General features: G+C 38.7%; 1 protein-coding gene across 10 annotated transcripts in view; it reads left to right on the top strand.

Annotated features, from left to right (window-relative positions):
* The window catches only part of ABLIM2 (actin binding LIM protein family member 2), a 110,473-nt gene extending 95,252 nt beyond the window's left edge, over positions 1 to 15,221 (top strand). For 6 of the 10 annotated variants that reach the window (XM_014935953.1, XM_014966838.1, XM_014966839.1 and 3 more), the window contains 3 exons: positions 386 to 450; positions 627 to 707; positions 13,453 to 15,221. In XM_014935953.1, the coding sequence (XP_014791439.1) occupies positions 386 to 450; positions 627 to 707; positions 13,453 to 13,566 (260 nt within the window). In that variant the 3' untranslated portion in view covers positions 13,567 to 15,221. The remainder of the gene's footprint in view (positions 1 to 385; positions 451 to 626; positions 708 to 13,452) is intronic. The other 4 variants (XM_014935956.1, XM_014935955.1, XM_014935954.1 and 1 more) reach the window with 1 other exon arrangement.
* The last annotated feature ends 4,462 nt before the right edge of the window (positions 15,222 to 19,683 follow it).

Here is a 19,683-nt window from a genome sequence, read left to right as displayed (position 1 = left end):
ATATATTTTAACTATTTTCAGTAGAGAACAATAAGGGCAGGACTTTTGGATGACAGACTGACATAACTCTGCACAAAAGCTCCCTGTAAAAAGAAATTCCCAATTTTGCCAGACATACTTGCTGTGTAACCCAATGGCATCAGGAGATGGATTTTCTGTAATAAGCCTTTGGCTTCAAGGACTATTGCCTCGGTAATAGGCAGTGTTACAGGCATTCAGAGCATGGGGGTGAAATGCTTACTATGCATGCAGTTATCCAACAGCTATTGAGAAGAGAGAAATGTAGTAGCATAACGAATTGTTGATGTGCCCAGATGTTCATTGCAGTGACTCCAAAAGAAGCCTATAAATTCTAAACTGTGAACCTGTTCTTATTCTCTTGCAGAATACAAGGTAAGAAGGGCTTTTCCAACACTGGAAGAACAATCAGATTCAGCACTTCCTAGCAAGGTTACATGTGTTCCTTTTTTTTTTTTTTTTTATTTTGCTAATTTTTGTCACAGTGAAATGTTTGTCAAATCAAGATGCAAGTATGTACCATTTAAATTAGTAGTTCCCCACACTGTCATTTCCACGCATTAGAATCACATTTAGCTGGAGTTCATATGCTCTTGTCTTTTTAACAGATTTATCCTTATAAAACACTTATTGTAACAAACCGAGTTCGTGTGAAATTGCCTAAGGATGTGGACAGGACCAGGCTGGAGGTAGGAATGATATTTACTTGATGGCTTTGCAAGTATTTGTCCTGTTTGTTTACCATCTTGGAGATTCCAGTGCCCAAGTAACAGCAATTAAAGAATAATAGTATCTGTTATATTTTATTTCAAAACAGTAGTATGTAGGCAATTTAACTAAAAAAGAATAGCCAAAAGTTTGGCAAATGTCTCACCAAATGGTGTTTTACAAAACCCATTAGTTTTGGATGATTATACAGGATATTGAAAGTCAGAATGGGGCAGGTGGATTCGTGTTTTTTTAATTCATATAAAAAACACCGACCTAGAGAAACCCGAGTATTTTAAAAAAGCTCCATTTATCCTGCAAATACATGAACCTATGTTTCAGGCCTATTGTCTTATTCAGCCTATCCTTTAGCTGTGTGATCCGTGATCACTGTGTTACAAATTTGCTGTAGCATCCACCTCTCCCAAAGAGTAGTAGTATAAGCTGGAGAAATGCAGATATAATTTATCATAAAGGAAGGCTTGGTTTCCAAAGGCCAAATCCTGAAGTTGATGTTCAGGCAAAATTCATGAGGTTGATTTTTTTGAGTAATGACAGGATTGAATGAAGACACACCTCAATTATTAAACTAACATATCTTTGTGTGAATTACTGTTAAGCAATAAAAGTTATGTGATTATGTGATTAATATTGGACTTTTAGGAAGATTTATATTTAAATAAATTTATTGTATGTTTAACTTGATAATGTGAGAAGAAAAGAAAAAAGAAACTTTAATCTTAAAGTAAAGAAGAAAAACTGAAGTAGTAGAAAGTTCCTTCTTTAAAAGAAAAAAGTACCAAATTCTTATACATGTAGTATATTTTGGAAATGGTGCTATGTTCTTAAATACTTCAATGTGCTTGTCGCCTGATGACCCAGCAAGTGGTATTGATTTGATTGTAAGGAAAAAGAGCCTCAAATGTGTGCTGTTTTAAGCCTGGGGTGTATCAAGGCATGATAGCAATAATAAAAAGCATAATGAGTCCAGAAAAAGGAGCAGGACTTCGGAGGGATACTCATCTGAACACATCTTCTGAAGGATTCTTTTATATTTATATACATATATGTGTGTGCATTAAAGAATAGAGTCTTTGTTTAAACACATCAGGCTGGCCTGAATAGCAAATGCAGCTCCAAATTGCTTTTTTAAGACAACATGCAGTTTGCTTTGGATGACTGGTGCCTGTCCTGGCTGCCATTATCCGTAACTCATACGCTGCCCTCAGCTGGGACCGCTGTTTGTTTAACGTAGGGGTTGCTCCATCTGCCTCACACCAGGTGCCGCCCGGTGCCTGGTGGCTCAAGAAGCCCGACCACTTCAAAGATCTCAGAGAGATTTTGCAAAAAGAACAATAAACAAGATCTGCTTCAAACCTGCACCAGGAAAGCGATAAGGGGACTGGGCTGATCCTGCTGATCATTGCACTGTGTTAAACGTGCATATCTGCAGGAGGCACTCCTTTGGAGTCCATCTTACATTTATTAGGGATTGGTAGGTTTTTAAACAGGATTATAACTACTGGAGAAACAGAGGCAGCAGCTCATCTACACATTCAAACCATATGCAGAGTTGAAAGGCACAAACGGTTGCCTTCCCTGCCAGCGTCTTCCCCTCCTTCCCATCCCTTCCTTCTGCATTACAGAGCTGCTGGAAATAAGTGGCTTTGCGTAGAAAAGCAATTTATCATTATTTTCTCTTGTGGCAGGGGAAAAAGATTGTAACTTGCTTGCTGACTTGTGCATTCAGCAGATTTCAGGCTTGGGCAAGACCCAGGACTCAGAGAGCCCAAGACTACATTTATAGGTTTGCACAGGAACAGACCAGGGTTAGATATATATCCCATGTGTTAGTAGAGGACCCACTTAGTGTATTTTGGTATCCTCAAGCTTTTGGGAAGCAATAGTGGGAATAAGGGAAGCAGGTTTTAAGGTTAGACGTCACCTTTTCTTGAGCTCTGTTTCACATTCACTAGAGGGTATGGTTCAATGCTCACAGATCCCTCAGAAGCAAGTGCTTTCTCTGAGCAGAATGGGTTGCCAGCTGGTCTTATGTTTTCATCCTGCATAGCAAGTGTCATTCTTGAAAGGGCTGGATTGTGCCTACAGAAGTGGTGAAGGTGATAGCATTGCTAAGCCCAGGCATTATCCAAACTGTAGAGTGATTTATCTTGGGAAGTATTTTAAGAAAAGAAATCCATGTTCTAATATTCCAGCTTTGTTATGATCAGTTTTGTGGATGGATGCCTCACCTTTTGCTTGCTGCTACAAATCAGAACGAGCTCCTGGGTGTGACGGCTGTGGGCAGGGTACAGGTAGTGTCACTGAAAGGAGACTTGGAACCGTTGTGTTTTATATCAGCTATCAAACCTGAAAGCAGTCTTACCCTGTCCAAGATGATTAGAATATCTCACATGTCACGTTTCTGGTTTCCTATTCTACTTAAGAGCAGTAAGTTGAGTGAATCTGCATAAGCTAGCTTTATTTAACAGCCCTCTTGCAAGTTGACTTGAAGCAGGCTCCTGTTTGTGAAACAGCTTGTTATGAACTTTGAGTGATCCAGCCTAGATGTCGTGGAAAAGGCACTGTTGTTTGTCTCTGATTCCCTCTTAGTCTCCTGTATTGAATGCTGCTGTCATGAAAAGTGAATTCAAGTAAATGGTATTAGCTCCTTGGGTCAAATTAAGGGAGGCTGTAACGAAGGACTCAGCTAGTGGTCGAGGACCACAGGAGGGTGGGGTTTTAATGGGTGGTAGTGTTTTCCTAACTTTGCTCCCATTGTGAGTATTTTTAAGATTACACTGTTGTGTAAGGAATTTATTTTAAGGATTATAAAAAATATTTTCTTGTAAAAAGCATGTTTTTCTAAGCCCAAGAGGTATCTAGAGATTAGGAAGGCTCAACTGGTAATAAATGCATTCAAATAATAGGAATTCTTTCTTCAAAAGCACATATATCTAAGCGTAGAAACACTCGGCATGTTTTTGTTTGCTTGTTCTAACTCAGCAGTGAGGCAGAAGTAGCCCAGTTCTTGTGCTCCTCCAGGAGATCTTTATGCCAACAGTGAACTAATACATGCAGCATTGAGAGCGAGTTATAATAAATGACCTGCTGATTTTTAAATACATTACTGGCACTCTGACTTCTGAATGAATAGCCTGGGTCTTCATTTCATGCAAGCTGATTAGAAATGCAAGGAATTTACACTAGATAAGAATTTGGCCCAGGGATTCTTTTATAAGTTTATATCTACCACGGTGCTATTTATTCTAATATTAGATGAACAGACAAGCATTCCTGTGAGCTATTGTAACGGGAAATGGTGAAGAACAAGTTAATTCAGATAATGAACAGAGCAACATAGGAGCAGCACAGGATTGGGTCATACAGTCTGGGTGAAGAAAAAAAATTGCACCCTCACCACGTCTGCAGATAACACAAACTGGGGAGGACAGCAGTTGATGCTCTGGTGAGCAGAGGGACCTGGCCAGGCTAGAGGAATGGGTCAAGAGGGACTTCGTGAGGCTCAGTGAAGGTAGGGGACTGAAAGGCCAACAGGCAACAGTCCCAAGTTCCAGGAAGGGAAATTGCAGTTAGATATAAGGGACAAGTTCCTCACTGGGAGGGTGATGCATTGGAACAGGTTGCCTAAGAGGCTGTTGAATATCTGGCCCTGGAGGCATGCAAAACTCGCTGGACAAGGCCTTGAGGGATGTGGTGTAATTTTAAGGTTGGCCCTCCTTTGAAGACCTCCATAGGTCTCTTATTTGCTAGATCTTATGTTGGATAACGTATATTTAAAGTAGCATTCTAAGCTACCTTTGCTGCAATAGCATTTGTAAACAAAAAAATACATAATTTGGTCTATCTTGGAACATCTGTATCAAAAGGATCATTTTATTATGCAGGGGTTAAAATATAGGTGTCCTGGAGCAAACTTCCCTGTTTTGGACTACTTAAGCCCTGTGTTTCTGGGCACTAAGACATCACTTTTGGATGGTACACATTAGCACATTGCATACACATACCTGCTACTTTCCTAGTGGTGTTCCACATGACCCATTTTGTTTTTATTTCCAATGGAAGTTGGACTCTGGACACTTGAAAATCTTGATACCTCTTTTAAGTCCTTGAACACCTTCTATGATTTAGGTCTTGAGCTCCTAAAAGCCTGCACTTGATACTTTTATCTTAGATTGGATATTGTTTGCCTCTTATTCAGTCACAACAATGTGATTCAGTGCTTGCACATCCAAATTGATAGTTCATGCCCAGCTGCATAGTTGTTTGGTTTTTTTTTTTCCCTGAAGTTGCTTTTATCAGAGAGTATAAGATTTCTTTTGTGGTCACAGGCTGGTAGTTTTGAAAGCCAACATAGTTAGAGTCATTCATTTGGAAACCCTCTTTTAGTGTTTTCATTTGATTTTCTTATCTTAATGCATCTTAGTTTCTTTAGGCTTTTCTTTTGAATGTCAGAGAGTTAAAAGCATTATTCATTCATGCCTATCAAATACAGTAGAAAATATATTATTGCACTTTTGTTTGAGCCTGTTCATTCTTTGTTTAACAAGGATACACTGAAACAATTGCTAAGGAAAAAATATTCTGGAATGTCAAGTAGCAAACCTTCATCTGCCACCTTGTTCTCTTGTAAACAGAAATGAGAGATTTAAACATGGGTGCGGTCTTGTTTGAACAGAGCACTCACATTAATTCAAACATGCTTTTCCTCCTGAAACTGCTTGTCTGGATTTGTTTTAGGGATGACATTTTTCCACTAGTTTTTATTCAACAACCACCCTGGGGCCTAGCCATTTGGGCTGCAACCATTTTAGGACTGGTTTCCAGTGATTGATCCTGAATTTATAACAGTCCCAGCTCCTAGATGTCATTCATACAAATAATGTTGTGTGTCCCAGCTCCTCTGGAGCTCAGATGGAGAAAATCAGGGCAAAACTGGAATGCTGTCCATTTTAACATAGAGAAGTGCAGTTTGTAGTTTGGGGCTGAATTTGAGGTTACGGGCTCACTTCACAATGAAGCTTATAACCTGGGGTGAAAAAGTGCAGTTCGCCTACTTCAGTGGAACTTGACACTGTTTAACTTGCAAAATGTTTGTGTGATGTTTCTTATTCTAGGCATGTGCTTGCGTTGTGATGAGTGCTGGATGTCTACATCAGTTTCAAAGCCCTTGTAAAAAGAGCCGTTGTAAAATGAAAATACACATTAGAAATTACAAGATACGTACAAAAGCTAATTCCTGTCAGAGTGCAAACAGTGTGGGAGTGAACAGGGATTAGATGTGGAGAATTCATATTATGGATGCACTCAAGCAGAAACTAAGGGAAACTGGAAAACCTGCTTTAAGGTAGTTTCTACCTAAAGCAAATGAATATGGAAAGTTTTATGTTTACTCCGGCATACTTTTTTGGATCAGACCTAAAGACCGTAGGCATTCCACCTGAAACCAAACCAAGCTGTGAGTCTGGGACAAATATCCAGATAAGTGCTAGGGCTAACGGGCATGAACATGCAAGAAATAATTTCATTTGATTCTCCAGTTTAATATTCATCTACCTCTTAAGATAAAATTGCAGTTAATGTCTTAAATTTTTGAAACTCAAGATCCTCTACATATTTTCATAATTCATGATGGATTCATTGATTTAGTTTTATTTATGAATTATTTTCTTAATTATATAACATTTTTATCAGCAGTCTGTTGAAGGTGATTACCTGTGTAATTGTCAGTATGAAAAGGCTCATTTAGTTGAGTGACAGAATGATGGCACAAGTAATCTTCAGAGATGTTCTGCTGTGTACCACTGTGCAGGTAATATATTGATACCCCTGAGTGAAATACTTGGATCTTTTCAGTTTATGGCATAATTACACAGGTGAGGAAAACACTGAACATACAATGCTACTGCAGAATATTTTGCTTGTGCCTTGTGATATTTCATAAGAGGTTATATATTTAACTACCCCACAGTAGTAGTGCTGAATGGAATGCAGCCTCCCTGTGAAGTTTCACGATACCCTGAGATATCAAATGAGAGATATCCCCAGGTTGAGCAGCCTTGTATAGATGCTTGGGGCTACATCAGCAGGGGTAAGGGTTTCATGCTCCCTTCCTTGCTGCTTCTACTGCACTGCTTTTCCTGGGAGCTTTTTCAGGGACCCACATTGCTATGTGGAAGCAGAGGAGAGATGGGGATCTACACCTCCTGCCAACACTTAGTCACACAAGTGCTCCAAGTTGCACAACTGTTCAGTGTTGTGAATAAGTGCCCTCATCTAGCATAACCTCAATTGTTGTAGCACCCACTGCCTCATCCCCCTGATCAGTGGAGTTGCTGTAGTTATCTTTTGATACCTTTTGAAGTTCATTAGGTGGCAACTCATGCCGTTTCTTAACGTTCCCTCCCCTATCAGATAATTACTTAATAGTTTGAAATATTTATTGAGCGTGAAGCTTAATTACTTTGTAGATGAGCATAACATTGAGTACTCCCTTGGGAATGTGGCACATGGCTAATTACAATTTTATAATTAGCCATGCAGTAGGCTTAGAAGAAACCTCTGCAAAGCCTGCTGAGCCCCAGCAGTGCAACAGAAAGAAGGGGGAAAAGTGCAAGCCTTGTGGAAGCAGGATGAGGATTTGAAATTCAGTAGATCAAAGAGAAAATTTTCCAGAAAATTATGATTGGGCATCTGAAAGTAATATTTGCGCTAACTTTGAGAGGCACAGGAGAAGGGAATGGGAGGGAGAGGAGAAAAACTGGACAAGGGAGGGAGCTATTATTGCTCCAAAGTATTCAGTTGAGATGTTTTTAACATTCGAAATCTGAACTCAGGAAAAGACTGTCCCACCAGCAAAACCCCTACATTAACTACCCTAAAGAGCTAAGATCTGGTTATTTACATGAATGCTTGCTTACCTGTGGATAAACCTTTCCCAGTAAATCACAGTTTAGTTTGACTGGCTTGTATTTTGAAGACTCTGGAAAAAATCCTGTAGCTTTTACTTCTGGATTTTGTGGATCAGAGGTTGGAAATGTTACAAGGACTAAAATTAATTGAAATGGGCAATTACTTAAAATTACCCTCTATATAGTAGAGTGCACAGTAGTGCTTCAGAGAGTGACTAGCTGAAAGATTCACTATGGATTCAGGCAAAGGCAATGTAACACTCAGCTGTCATTTCCTATAACATAATGTAACAAAAAGGAAAAGAGAAACAAACCCGCGGTTTTAAATGACGTCTAGGATTAGGGCTTTGATTTTTCTAGTCTTCAGCTCATCACCTCCTGCCATCCACTGTGTTGGTTCATTGGTTCAATATTGACTTATGGAGAAGTATGATATCCCCTGGATTTCCTACATCAGCAGATTTTCGCAGGAAGACTCCCATCCAATTACTGACACAGAATAAACATGCTTGTACAGCATGACCTGGTCACAGCTTACTGCAGTGTGGCTCTAGGTTAATTGCAATTTTCGCTTCCTGTGACTTATTCATGCTAATGCCATGTTTTTAAGTATTAGTTTTGAAGATCTCTGAATTTAATTAAAAATACAATTATTCTTGGGGAAAAGAAATCCCATTGAATTAAATAAACATTATAACTCTATTTAGAATGATTAGTGACTTTTCAGCAGACGACAGAAAAACAGAGGCAAGCCTCATTAATTTACAGTGAAAAGCATCACTTCTTTCTGAGATAACACTGAGGAGCAAGTATTTGAATGTGCAATTAATTACTTTTGTTCTGAGAGACTCAAAAGTTAACGTCTGTCTGTACCGCTCATTTTAATTATCGTGTTTCATAAAGCATGATGGTTTTCCATGATAGGGGTTGTGCTGCAGCAGAGAGGCTTCACTCAGCCCTTGGTTAGTTCTGTATGTCTTAATAAGAAACATTTGTGTTTTAATTCTTCTGTTGTGCATGGGTATGTTGTGGGGGAGCTAGCTGCATAATTACAGTGGGGCGTGAGGACCCTTCCTACACAGGACTGTGCCATATCGGTAACGTCCAGGTGAGGAATTACAGCAGCAGCATTCAGTTCCCAAGCTGCAGGCCACCTTCAGGCTTCCCAAAGTGGGATCCCAATGTATTGACCCCATTTCGGTAATTCACAGTGCTGTCAGTGCAGGTGAGAGATTGTGCTTCTGGAGACACAACTCTCCTCGTCCACACAAAGTCACTGCTGCAACCCATGGACACATCTGGTGGGACCAGCACTTTACTGAACTTGAGTTTCCCTGTCCTTCTCTCATTTGTCATGCAAGCTGACATGACATGCTCTCCAGAACAAAAGGTTGAGCATTATTGACTTTACAAGTCTCAGATTAATACAATTTTATCAGAACAATATGATGTGGTAGTCCTTTCTGGTGTGACAATTTCACAAATATATACAAAATGCTGATGTTCTGATGCTGTGAGCTCTGGTTTAGCAGTCATTTTAGTGAGGAACCATCTTTAAGCTATTTACTTTATCTTTTAGCAGGGCTTTCAGGTAGCATCATGTTAACGTGCAGCTACGCGCTGTGCAGCTTTCAAACTGAGCTCACTTAAATGCAGCCAGTTCGGAGTGTGAGCAGAAGGGGACCTTAATTCTCCTCAGCGTGTCCAGCGTTGCTGTTGATGCAGAGCAGAGAAGTAGATTGAGTTAAACTGGCTGAATATGGCCAAATTGTCACAAAGGGAATTAAGAACCGGTTACTAGCATGCCGTAAAACACCCAGACTTCCTGTGTAAACAAGGCCAACGCTAGTAAAAAAAAAAAAAAGGAATGAATTTTGCTTTTACTAATAAGTTGGGCCATTCATTTAATGGCCCAATGATGCACCATTAATGTAGCTGGATAGTTTAAGCTTATCCAGTCATAAAAAAAAAGGAAGGAAAAAACCAAAAAAAGATATAATGTTCTTGGCCTTGTAAAGCATAGCTTTGCACACACATCTTCTCTCATACCTCAAGATGATTATCCTCCCTATTCCCTACACATAATTTTCAATTTCCCTTCTTTTGTTTGACTAATGAGACAAGGGAACGCTTCAGTTAAGACAAATTAATATTCAAATAGCTGAGAAGAAAGATAAATCAATCTAATATTTCATAGTAGCGCATTTTCTCTGCCTTTGTTTGGGAAGAGTTGTAGGTCTTAAAGCTGTACGGTTTAAGAAAGACCCAACAATAGTGCAAAAAAAAATTAACATCACACATACAAAGAAAAATATGAACATCAACTTCCCACACTGCCCTATTCCCATGGTGTTTAGACCCTTCAAATACTTTTAGACATTCACCATATTCTCCCTTAGTCATCCTTTGGCTAAGCTTATACATATTTAGGCCTTTTAGTCTTTCCTCATAAATCAAACTCTGCAACCCATGATTACTTTTGTTACTTTGATCTGAAGCTTTGCCAGTTTGATGACACCTTCTGGGATCAAGGTTTGTTCCAAAATTTACAGACAGACCTGTAATCATTGCTGCTTCTAGGGTCAGAGTTTCTGAGATGCAGGGAGAACAGTGGGTATTATGCTACATTGGGGACAGACTGGTGCCAACCGAGAGGGTTAAGATCAAAGGGAAGTGTTCCCTTCCTCTAGAATTAATTTTGCGTTTGGGTAATGCCTTGATGGAGTAAGAATTTTATAGACTGCAAATATTGCAGTCTGACCATTAGTCAGGGACGTGCTATGTGGAGGAGAATTAAAAGCAAAGAAACTTCTAGTGGAATGGGAGGTGAAAATAAGTGAAAGTCATGCTTTCCCCACCTCAATCTCTGCTACTGCATCTCTGGGCTGGAAATTCTCAGCTCCTTTTGGACCTGGTGGCACCAACTGAGAACTTCTATGAGGAAAAAAAAAATGGTGCTGGCGTAAAACAAAACTTCAACATAATTAGAAAATGAGTGCACGCAAGGAATGAAGGTGATGTCATCTGGATACAAGCAGAGTGCACATCTAATTCATACTGGCTTGGATAGATGCCTGCGGACTGAAAGCTTGTTAAGCCTGAGGGCAAAGCAAAATGATAAACGGCAAAATACAGCATTGGAGAGGAAAGGGGAATTTCAGAGCTTGTAGTGAGATTGGTGACAAGCTTCATTGGGAGGGGAGGTGTAGCAAGTATATGACACCCTGCAGAAAAGGCTTGAGGCCTGACGTAGGGCTTGCTGACTCTCTCCATTGACCTTCAGTATTGGAGTGGATCTGATGAGACCACAGCAGTTTCCAGGAAGAAGTGGTGTAATTTACCTCAGGAAAAAAACAGTGAAAATGTTCCTTTTAAAGTTTTACACTTCCTATGGTTTTGGATGATTGGCAAAGTGGATTTACCTGCAGGGAATAGGCTTTCTGATTTTCTCTTTGAGTATGAGCTACAGTTTGTCACTGCTTTCTCCTGAGTGAGGGGACATCTCAGGTCTTAACCACAATCTAGAAAGCAAGCTAAAAGAAAATATGCTACAGTTTGCTCATCCAGGCTTCTTTTTCAATCCCACGATTTACAGACACACTCCTTGCTGTGAGAAATTGCTGAAGTTAAGCTTGCTCACATTTTTCCGCTGGATTACCAGGAATATATGGAAGAAAAAAAAAAAAATCAATGCAGAGAGAAATTACTTTTTCTTTCCAAACCCAGTAGAATTAAATTCTGTCAGTGAGAGATTGTTTCTAAAATACATTGTCAGATGTTGCTTATTTCCATGCAAAACAGGATCTCCTCTGCCAAATATGCATGGCGTGTTTGTTCCATGCTATGCATAGCGCTTATGGTGGGTTGCTATCATTGGTCAAATGAAAAATGAAGGCTCCATTCCAAATTCTTAGTCACTGTTGTTCTAACTATGTGGAATCTCAAGGGAAAAAAAGCAAGGCTGTCTTTTTTAAGAAACCACAAGGGCCCAAAATGACCATTCAAGGTAATTAAATGTAGTGATTTTTAATAAACAATTTCATCTATTTTCCTAGAGTAATTTACATTACAAAGATAAACACATTGTTAATAAGTGGAAAATAAAATTTTGCTTTTGAATTTGTCAAAAAAATAGCTTTGCAAAATAGGCCGATGGGGCTGTGTCCATCCTGGTCAGGTAAACCATGGTGGGATTATCAGGCCATGTCAGCACGCTCCCTGCAACAATTTTGGCTAATAGTGGCAAGTGCTGGCTAGTAGCGGCAAGACGATGCTGGGACCTGGATTAAAATGATAGAAAACCTTGATTTATTTGAATTACCAGTAAAAACATTGTCTGAAGGAACCCAGTGACTCCCCTTCCCCTGGAGAGTGCTGTGCACCCCTCTATCTTCAGCATCTTGCACTCAGCATTTGGAGGCAGCATTATTCACGTTCATGAGGACTGTATCTGCTTTGAAATGATCCTCCGGGCTGGCTTACTGGTGTGCATCTTGAGAGTGAGTGATGTGGACTAAGTAGCATGTTTGAGCCTCTCCCAGGTGGCAAGGACATTGAACCCAGCTTTCTCACCTCCTGGGAAGTCCTGCAACCAAGAGGCAGCCAGACAAAAGGAAAAGGCCAATATCCTTCCCTAGAAATAAGGCAGTTGTCTAATGTGTGATGAGCCTGATTCTGCTGTGTGAGGCAAGTCCAAGCATTTACTCTGCTCAGCAGCTTTGGGGGACCTCATTTTTGGATGCAGAGCATGCTTCAGCAGGCAACAATGTGCTTGGGACAGGGCTGCTGGGGTGTGCCTGGAGGGAGAGCTGCACCTTGGGAACTTCAAGTCAAAAACTGGGTTGGGGAGGTTAGATTGCAAGGCTGGTCCCAGGTTTCAAGGAAATCTTTGTCCAAGCAGAATGTCCATGTTTAAAGATTGTAATTTGTAATTCTCATTGTGCAGAATCTGTCCCTTTTAGATGGTGTGCACTTGATGCATCAGGAACAGAGAACCATAACTCATACTACTGAAATATTTGAACAAGAGTTAGTCCACAATTATCAGAAGAATTTGATATGATATTCCTTTCTAATTCACACATTTATCTTTTCTGTCTTTTCTGTATGTATATTAATAATTATTAGGCAATTGTTATCTCTTTGCAATCCTTTATGTTGGCATTCTCCCCTATTTCTCTCTCTTTTTTTTTTTTTTTTTTTTTTGATATTGAATCATGAGAACATCAAATAGAAGTGTAGTTCTTGTCATTTAAAAAAAAACCCAACATTATCCAGCTTGGGCTTCTGATATGAGTCTATCCCCATGGATAAGCACATTTTGGATTTAAGAATTTAGCAGTGTGCTCTTTCCTTTGTTAAAAGGCTGCTATTAGTGGACCAATGTGGCATCCACCACTCTCATTAAAGATCAAGGCATAGCAAATCCAACTCTGAAATTACATTGTTATCAATCTCTTTAAAGTCCTGGAATAGTTTAAATTTGTCTTAGCATGCTCTGTCATCAAGCACCATGTATAAACACATCATTTTCCCGAGGACCACGACTTCTGCTCAGTTGGAACTATATTGGAAAGATTATTTTTTTCAGAAGTCACTACTGCCATCAATAATTTTATTTCCCAGCTACTCTGAGCTCATTTGGTTTTGATGCAGTCTTTTCCAGAACCAATTTGGGAATTTAAATGCAAATCCTAACGCATTATTTTGTGGTGTGTTTTAAAACTTAGGGAGGGCAGAAATATTCCTGTGCACAGAAGAGCTTAATGATACCTTTTATATTTTCATTTTCAAGAGGCATTTGTCCCCTGAAGAGTTCCAGGAAGTCTTCAAAATGAGCATTGAGGAATTTGATCGTCTGGCACTTTGGAAGCGGAATGACCTGAAGAAAAAGGCCCTGCTTTTCTAGCCCCTCCCGGATAAAATATGTGCTTAATCAAAACAAAAATAGTCTTGCCAGAACTATCACATGCACTTGCTGTTGAACCATTGTCCAGCTTCATTGTGTTAGTATGTGTCGGGGGAAACAGGACAGATTAGATGGCAATGCGTTGAAATACAGAGAATTTGCTAATCTTGCATGACCAGATGGTTTTGTCAGTAACTCCTGGTCCTACCCACTTTACAATGTGCGAAAAATCTAGCTTTAAATTTATTGTTGCTTGCAGTTATTGCTTGATGCAAACGGAAATTATGAAAGGAAGAGAAAAAGTGTAGCTGTGACAAAGGTAATGCATCCAACATTTTGTTCCATTAAGTTTTACAATGCATTTTTTACAAAATCAACTAAGTAATGAATATGAAATTCTCCAACAGGGGATCACATGCTATTAAAAATATGGTAAAAGCCAAAGAAAAGCATGTCCGCAAGCAAATATTGCAATTTGTTTATGTGTGGTACTTTGTAAGAATGAAAGCAAAAATATGGAAGCACCTTAATTCTACTTCTTATACTTTAGACACAGCCTACTCTCTAAAAGATCATATTTGTCTAGAAGGTAATTAGCTATCTTTAATTACAGCACAAGAGTTTTTATTTTATTAAGAATATATTGTGACATAAAACAGTTATAATGACTAAAATGTATACAGACCTACTTAAAAATTTAGTCCCATTCATCAGGAAAACTGAAGCCTTATACAAAACTGGTTTAAGAGTGTATTGTGCCAGTTAACTATGTTTTCCTACTAGTTTGGGGTGTTTGGAGAACTTTTTTTTACATTTCATGCTGATAAAAATACCATGTAATCTTAATTATATGTAGATAGATATATCTACCTACAAAAGAATTATTTTCATTAATATATATGTCCTAAGTAAAGACATTCTTACTTTCTCCACTTTCTGGCTTTACACAGTAAGCCACAAGAACTATGATGGCAATTGGTAGGTGTGAAAATGGAACAGTTCAGCATAAAATGTAAGAAAAAAAGCTTGGTGTGCTCTATCAATAATACATCCAATTATAGTCAAATATATAAAACCCTCATGCATTACTATTTGCATGTTTCTGTACAAATCAATTTAAAAAAAAAAACCAACAACAACTATGTGATACTGGTGCAGTACCTTGAAACTATCTTAAATAACAAGCAAAGCTAACAAAATCTAAGCATTTGATATGAGCGTTAGACTTAATATCTCTTCCAGCTGAAAGACTGTATTAAATTTAATAATTTCATATGGTCAAAAGTATGGTTGCTGACAAAGAATGTTTTAAAGTGAGTTGCTAGTTTTGTGTGACACTAAAAGAGCATTACAAAAAGTACGTTTTCCAGCCATGTGTCAGTATTCTGCATTTTTACTGCCGTGAATGTTTGTACTCACTTCCTACTTCACTATGTCTTTTTGCATTTCCTTAAGGTAACTGGTTAATATATGCACTACAACACACTGTTTCAACTGACCCAGCATTGGAAAAAACATAGCATTGAACATGCCTCCTTCTTCCAACTAATTTTCAAAGTCCATGCTGTTGGAAATAAATATTTTCTCATGACCTAAATGTTTTGTCTGATGATACAAATGTTTAAAAAATTCATTAAAACAAAGACATAACTGAATGACTTTGCTAATGTGTGTATAATTTTTTAGATTGGCCTGTTGCTCTGGGTAGGTAGGGCATTTGCATTAGTTTTGTGCAGTCAGGAGAGCACTAAGTGTACCTCTGAATGTCAAGTTACTGTAAAGTTGGTAATGATTTAAACAGCCCATGTAGCGACTGATACATCTCACCAAGCAAAAGCTGCTTCACTGGTGATGTTCAGTACAGAACCATTAGCCAGTTGTGAGAGCTTTTGATCACCTGTAGACTGCATCCATAATGCTCTTCAACCTCAGAACAGCTTACTGTGTTTTGCCTACATGTGAAAACTATTTCAGCACACTGAAGCAGGCCAATTTAAAATGTCATCAGCAAGGTCCTTTGGTACTATGAAAATCTAAATCCAGGAGAACAATCACGTGGGGAATGATGGTGAAGTCTGATGTTGGTGAAGACCACTCTTCCCATCTACACCTTCTGGAGGCATCACATTGGTTACAGGCATCTTCTCTGTGAGTGAAAAAAAAATTGCAGTTTGATCAAAGAAATCCACATACCTGTTCAGATTGGGTTCAATGTGGATTTTCAAAATTGCTTAACCGTGGCAGGTATTGTACCGGTGTAGGATTCAACCTATGCTGCAAGAAAAATGTGCATCACTAAGTAACACCTAATCTACAGCTCCATGCTGCTGTACTCTATCGTGCAGAAGTATAGCTGATGACAAGTGAGGACAGTGAGGCATGTGAGCTCTGTTTGATCCATTTATGCTGTTTTGAGCCAGTTATAGCATCAAGAGTCTTAAAAGTGTCTACTGAAGATTCTTGTCCTACCTGACCTGAATCAGATACAATTCTTGTTTTACGAGAGTTGACGTTTTGGTTCATGAGCATCAGTTCTTATCAGAATGCACAACTGTACCTAGGAGTGGTACCCCATCATCTATCTCTATTTGCTTACAAGTCAGTTCGTTATTCTGTCCTCCCTTTTATGGTCAGTGAAGAGAAAAAAACCACTTCAAACACATCCTAATGTTCAAAACTAGTTATATGAATTGCATCTATCATATTTCTGTCCACAGAATGCAGTAAGAAAGCTAATCCAACTGCAGAAGTGTACATTGCAAACTATCTAATCTTGGATGAAATTAATTCTATGCCTACAGTCTGTAAGTGAAAATAGTAAGCCAGATTTTACCAAGTTAGTGGAATACCCATCTTACAACCATTGGAAGTTAGTGGAATACCCATCTTACAACCATTACAACCATAATTCCTAGAGCACGTTACCAACTCACTTTCAAGCCATCAAGATAGTACTTTGAACTGCACAGATCTCACAAAACACCTTAAACAGTAATTCTTTGTGTTCATTATACTATTCACCAAACAGGCACATATTCGATGCCAAACACGCAAAAATGTTTTAGAAGACAGTCAGTTTATCAACTTACGTTCCTACTACCAGCCAAAACCAAAAAGGAATTTTGGCTTCCATACACAAAACCTTTGCTGACGTTAGATGAACAAGTACTCTTGTGTGTCCGTCTTATTTCGTTTTCCTGAAAGTTTGAAATGGTCTGTAGATGTCTGTTCTGTGCAAAGGTGGCATAACTCAATAAGCTGTTCTATTTCTCAGATGATACATGTCAGTGTATCACTCTATATTTAAAGCATCTACTGTCATATGGTGTAGGAACCTATTTAGTTATGCTTTCTAGCCTAACTAATTTCTCATTTACAGTATGATATTGTATGCTGGATTTGGCACCAGCCAAATACACCAGTGTAAAAGGGCCATAAAGGGAGTAGTGTTGTAATTCACTTCACTGCTAAGTCCTCTGTACATCACCTAAGCTCCATAAAGGAGAACATGGCATACCAGTGAATACAACATTTCTGGTTTTAAAATATATGATATTTTCCTCATTTAAAAACTGCAAATTGGAATTTTAGTCATGTAGTCTTCTTTGAGGAACTTACGAGTGTCTTATTAAATGTGAATAGACTAACGTGATAATCAATGCTCTGGTTTATTTCTAGCATTCCATATGCTAATCTTAAATAGCATTATGAAATGGAAAATGCGTTTCAGAGTAATTAGATAAATCTTTGCCAGAATATTCCATCTGATAATGTGGTCCAACACTGGCAGTAACAAAATCATGGGCCGTTTTTTAGATAAATGTTCTTTCAAGTTATTAAGATACTGCTCCGTAGCCCTGTTTTCAAGGAAATGCTGTCTTTCACAGTTTTGGGAAGTATGGATACGGCTATGCAGCTCAAAAGGATCAATATAGGTCTTGAAGGAACCTATTTTGATATCTATACGAGAAGCAAGGGAATTCTGTCAGAGATTTCATTTTCATACTTGGATCTAAAGTGTGTGTCTCAGCTGTTCATGACAACCCTGATGGATGACCTAATTCTCACCTCATGTATTTTAAAAAAGGCACGTCTCAAATGCAGCAATGAAAGAGCCAACATATTTCATCATCATAGTCTTTGAGACAAAGGAACACATGGATTTTTGTGGTTGATGAGGAATATCTGACCAACAATTCCAGATAGGAAACCAGGCGTGCCAGATTACCATTATAGCTGTCTGAGAAGGCTGGACATTTTTGTCTGACCTTCTGATATTTCTTTTCCTTGTGGTTCAGGGGAGAATTCTGATAACTGGAATTGCAGAAACAAGAAAATACCTAGTTGTGAGAGGCTACCTGGAATATAACAACCCTCTGAGACAAGATTAGTTTTACGTGAACAAAAAAGGATACAGTTCAGACCGAGAAAGGTGCCTTGTCTTACATTCCTCATTTTAATGAGGAACCATCTATTTAACATTTCCCAAGTGTGACTAAGCCAGACCATTGATTTTATTAGCCTTTTCACAGATCTGCCGGAAAATGCTGTTCTGCTATTTGCAGATGAGCTAGGTGTACATGGAAAATTATACTGGCAGCTTGCATTTCTTCCTCATATCCAGGCTGCTTTTCAGGTGTGGCTAAATCCTCACAGGCTCATGGGAGGTGCTGGGCCAGGCCTTTGGAGTTTTTCTATCCCTTCTCACTCTTTCTATTCTGTGAAAAGCCATGTTAGACATGGTGGTACTCAGTAAAAATGTGTGCCTTTGAAACATTGGATCTCAATAGTTTACTTCTCCGGTAATGAAGCACACAGAGGAAATTGAATTTTCCTGGATTACTGCAGCTGGTTATTGTTGCCTCCTCACAGCCACCATCTCTGCGAGTTACACCTGAGACAAGTAAGTAGTTTTGTGGTTTTCTAAGTGCTCTTCCTTTCACGCACATTTTCTTCCTGCCACTCAGTGTTTGCCATCTTGACTACTATGCACACAGGTATTTGTAAGTAGGTAGGTTCCGTATTTTTTTTTTAATTAGTTGAACAAATCTCTGCGCCATTCAGGCAGTTTGGACCAGCCAGTCCTTCTGTGCCAGGCTGCCCACCAGCAGCAGCTCCACAGTGATGGTCAGAAACTAAAAATGGACAAAAGCAACGTCTCCCACATATCTAAATACATAATGATTCATGGCTTTATAGAAGAGGTTTACTGTCTCAGCTGTGATGTATTTACCATTTTTAGGAGTCTGGGTATCCTTGATTTCTTTTTCTGAATCTTCTTACATTTGTGTCCTGAATGATTGCAGTTGACCCATTTTCTGCACTCATAATGGTGCACTCATTTATTGCATTCTCTAATTCTTTTCCCCACTAAAGATTGTGATTTTTTGAATTTCTTTTGAGATTAAAACCTTTCTTTGCCCTTGATAATTCTTCTGCAAGCTCCTCTCAGCCCATTGTACATTGTGTGCAGGAGGTGGTCTGACTGAATAAAGGCATTACAGTACTTGCTTTATATTCACTGCATTACGTCAAACATTGTAACATCTTTTTCTACAGGGAAAGAAGAAAGGTAAGAATGACTTTGACTTTTTAAATAGAAATATACATTATGCTGAAGCCGTAGTAGAGCTAGCCCCACTATTGCAAGCTGCTGGGATTTTTTTTTGTTCCCCAAGAGGATGTGCTCCTGAACTCTGACATACAAGTAATTTTAATTTTTTACACGACTATCTATATATTTTCCTATTAACTTATATTTAAATAGGTAACATGATTGATAGAAAATTTAAAAAATGAAGTTACTAATGGTTGTCTGAATTTTCCCAGTTCTCTGGCCTGGAATAATTCTGTTTTGGAACCAGGTTAATACTGGTTTTGCCACTTGACAATTTTACCTGTGAAACTTTAAAAAGAAAATCTCTCTCAGAAGTTAAGGATCTGGAATACAGACACTTTGGGGTCCCCAGTTTTTGCCAGTTTTATACTAGACTTTTTTCATCTCTTAGCTTTTTTTTGATAGATGGCAGTGCCTGCAGGACTTTATGAGTCACTGTATAAGTATCATATTGTTGAAATTGCATTTTTTTCCTTAATCCTTTTTTTTCAGTGTAATAA

Source organism: Calidris pugnax, unplaced genomic scaffold, assembly GCF_001431845.1.
Source record: "Calidris pugnax isolate Ruff unplaced genomic scaffold, ASM143184v1 scaffold14, whole genome shotgun sequence".
NCBI lineage: Eukaryota > Metazoa > Chordata > Aves > Charadriiformes > Scolopacidae > Calidris > Calidris pugnax.
The sequence above is the reverse complement of the archived record's forward strand: the minus strand, read 5'-3'. Positions and strand labels throughout refer to the sequence as shown.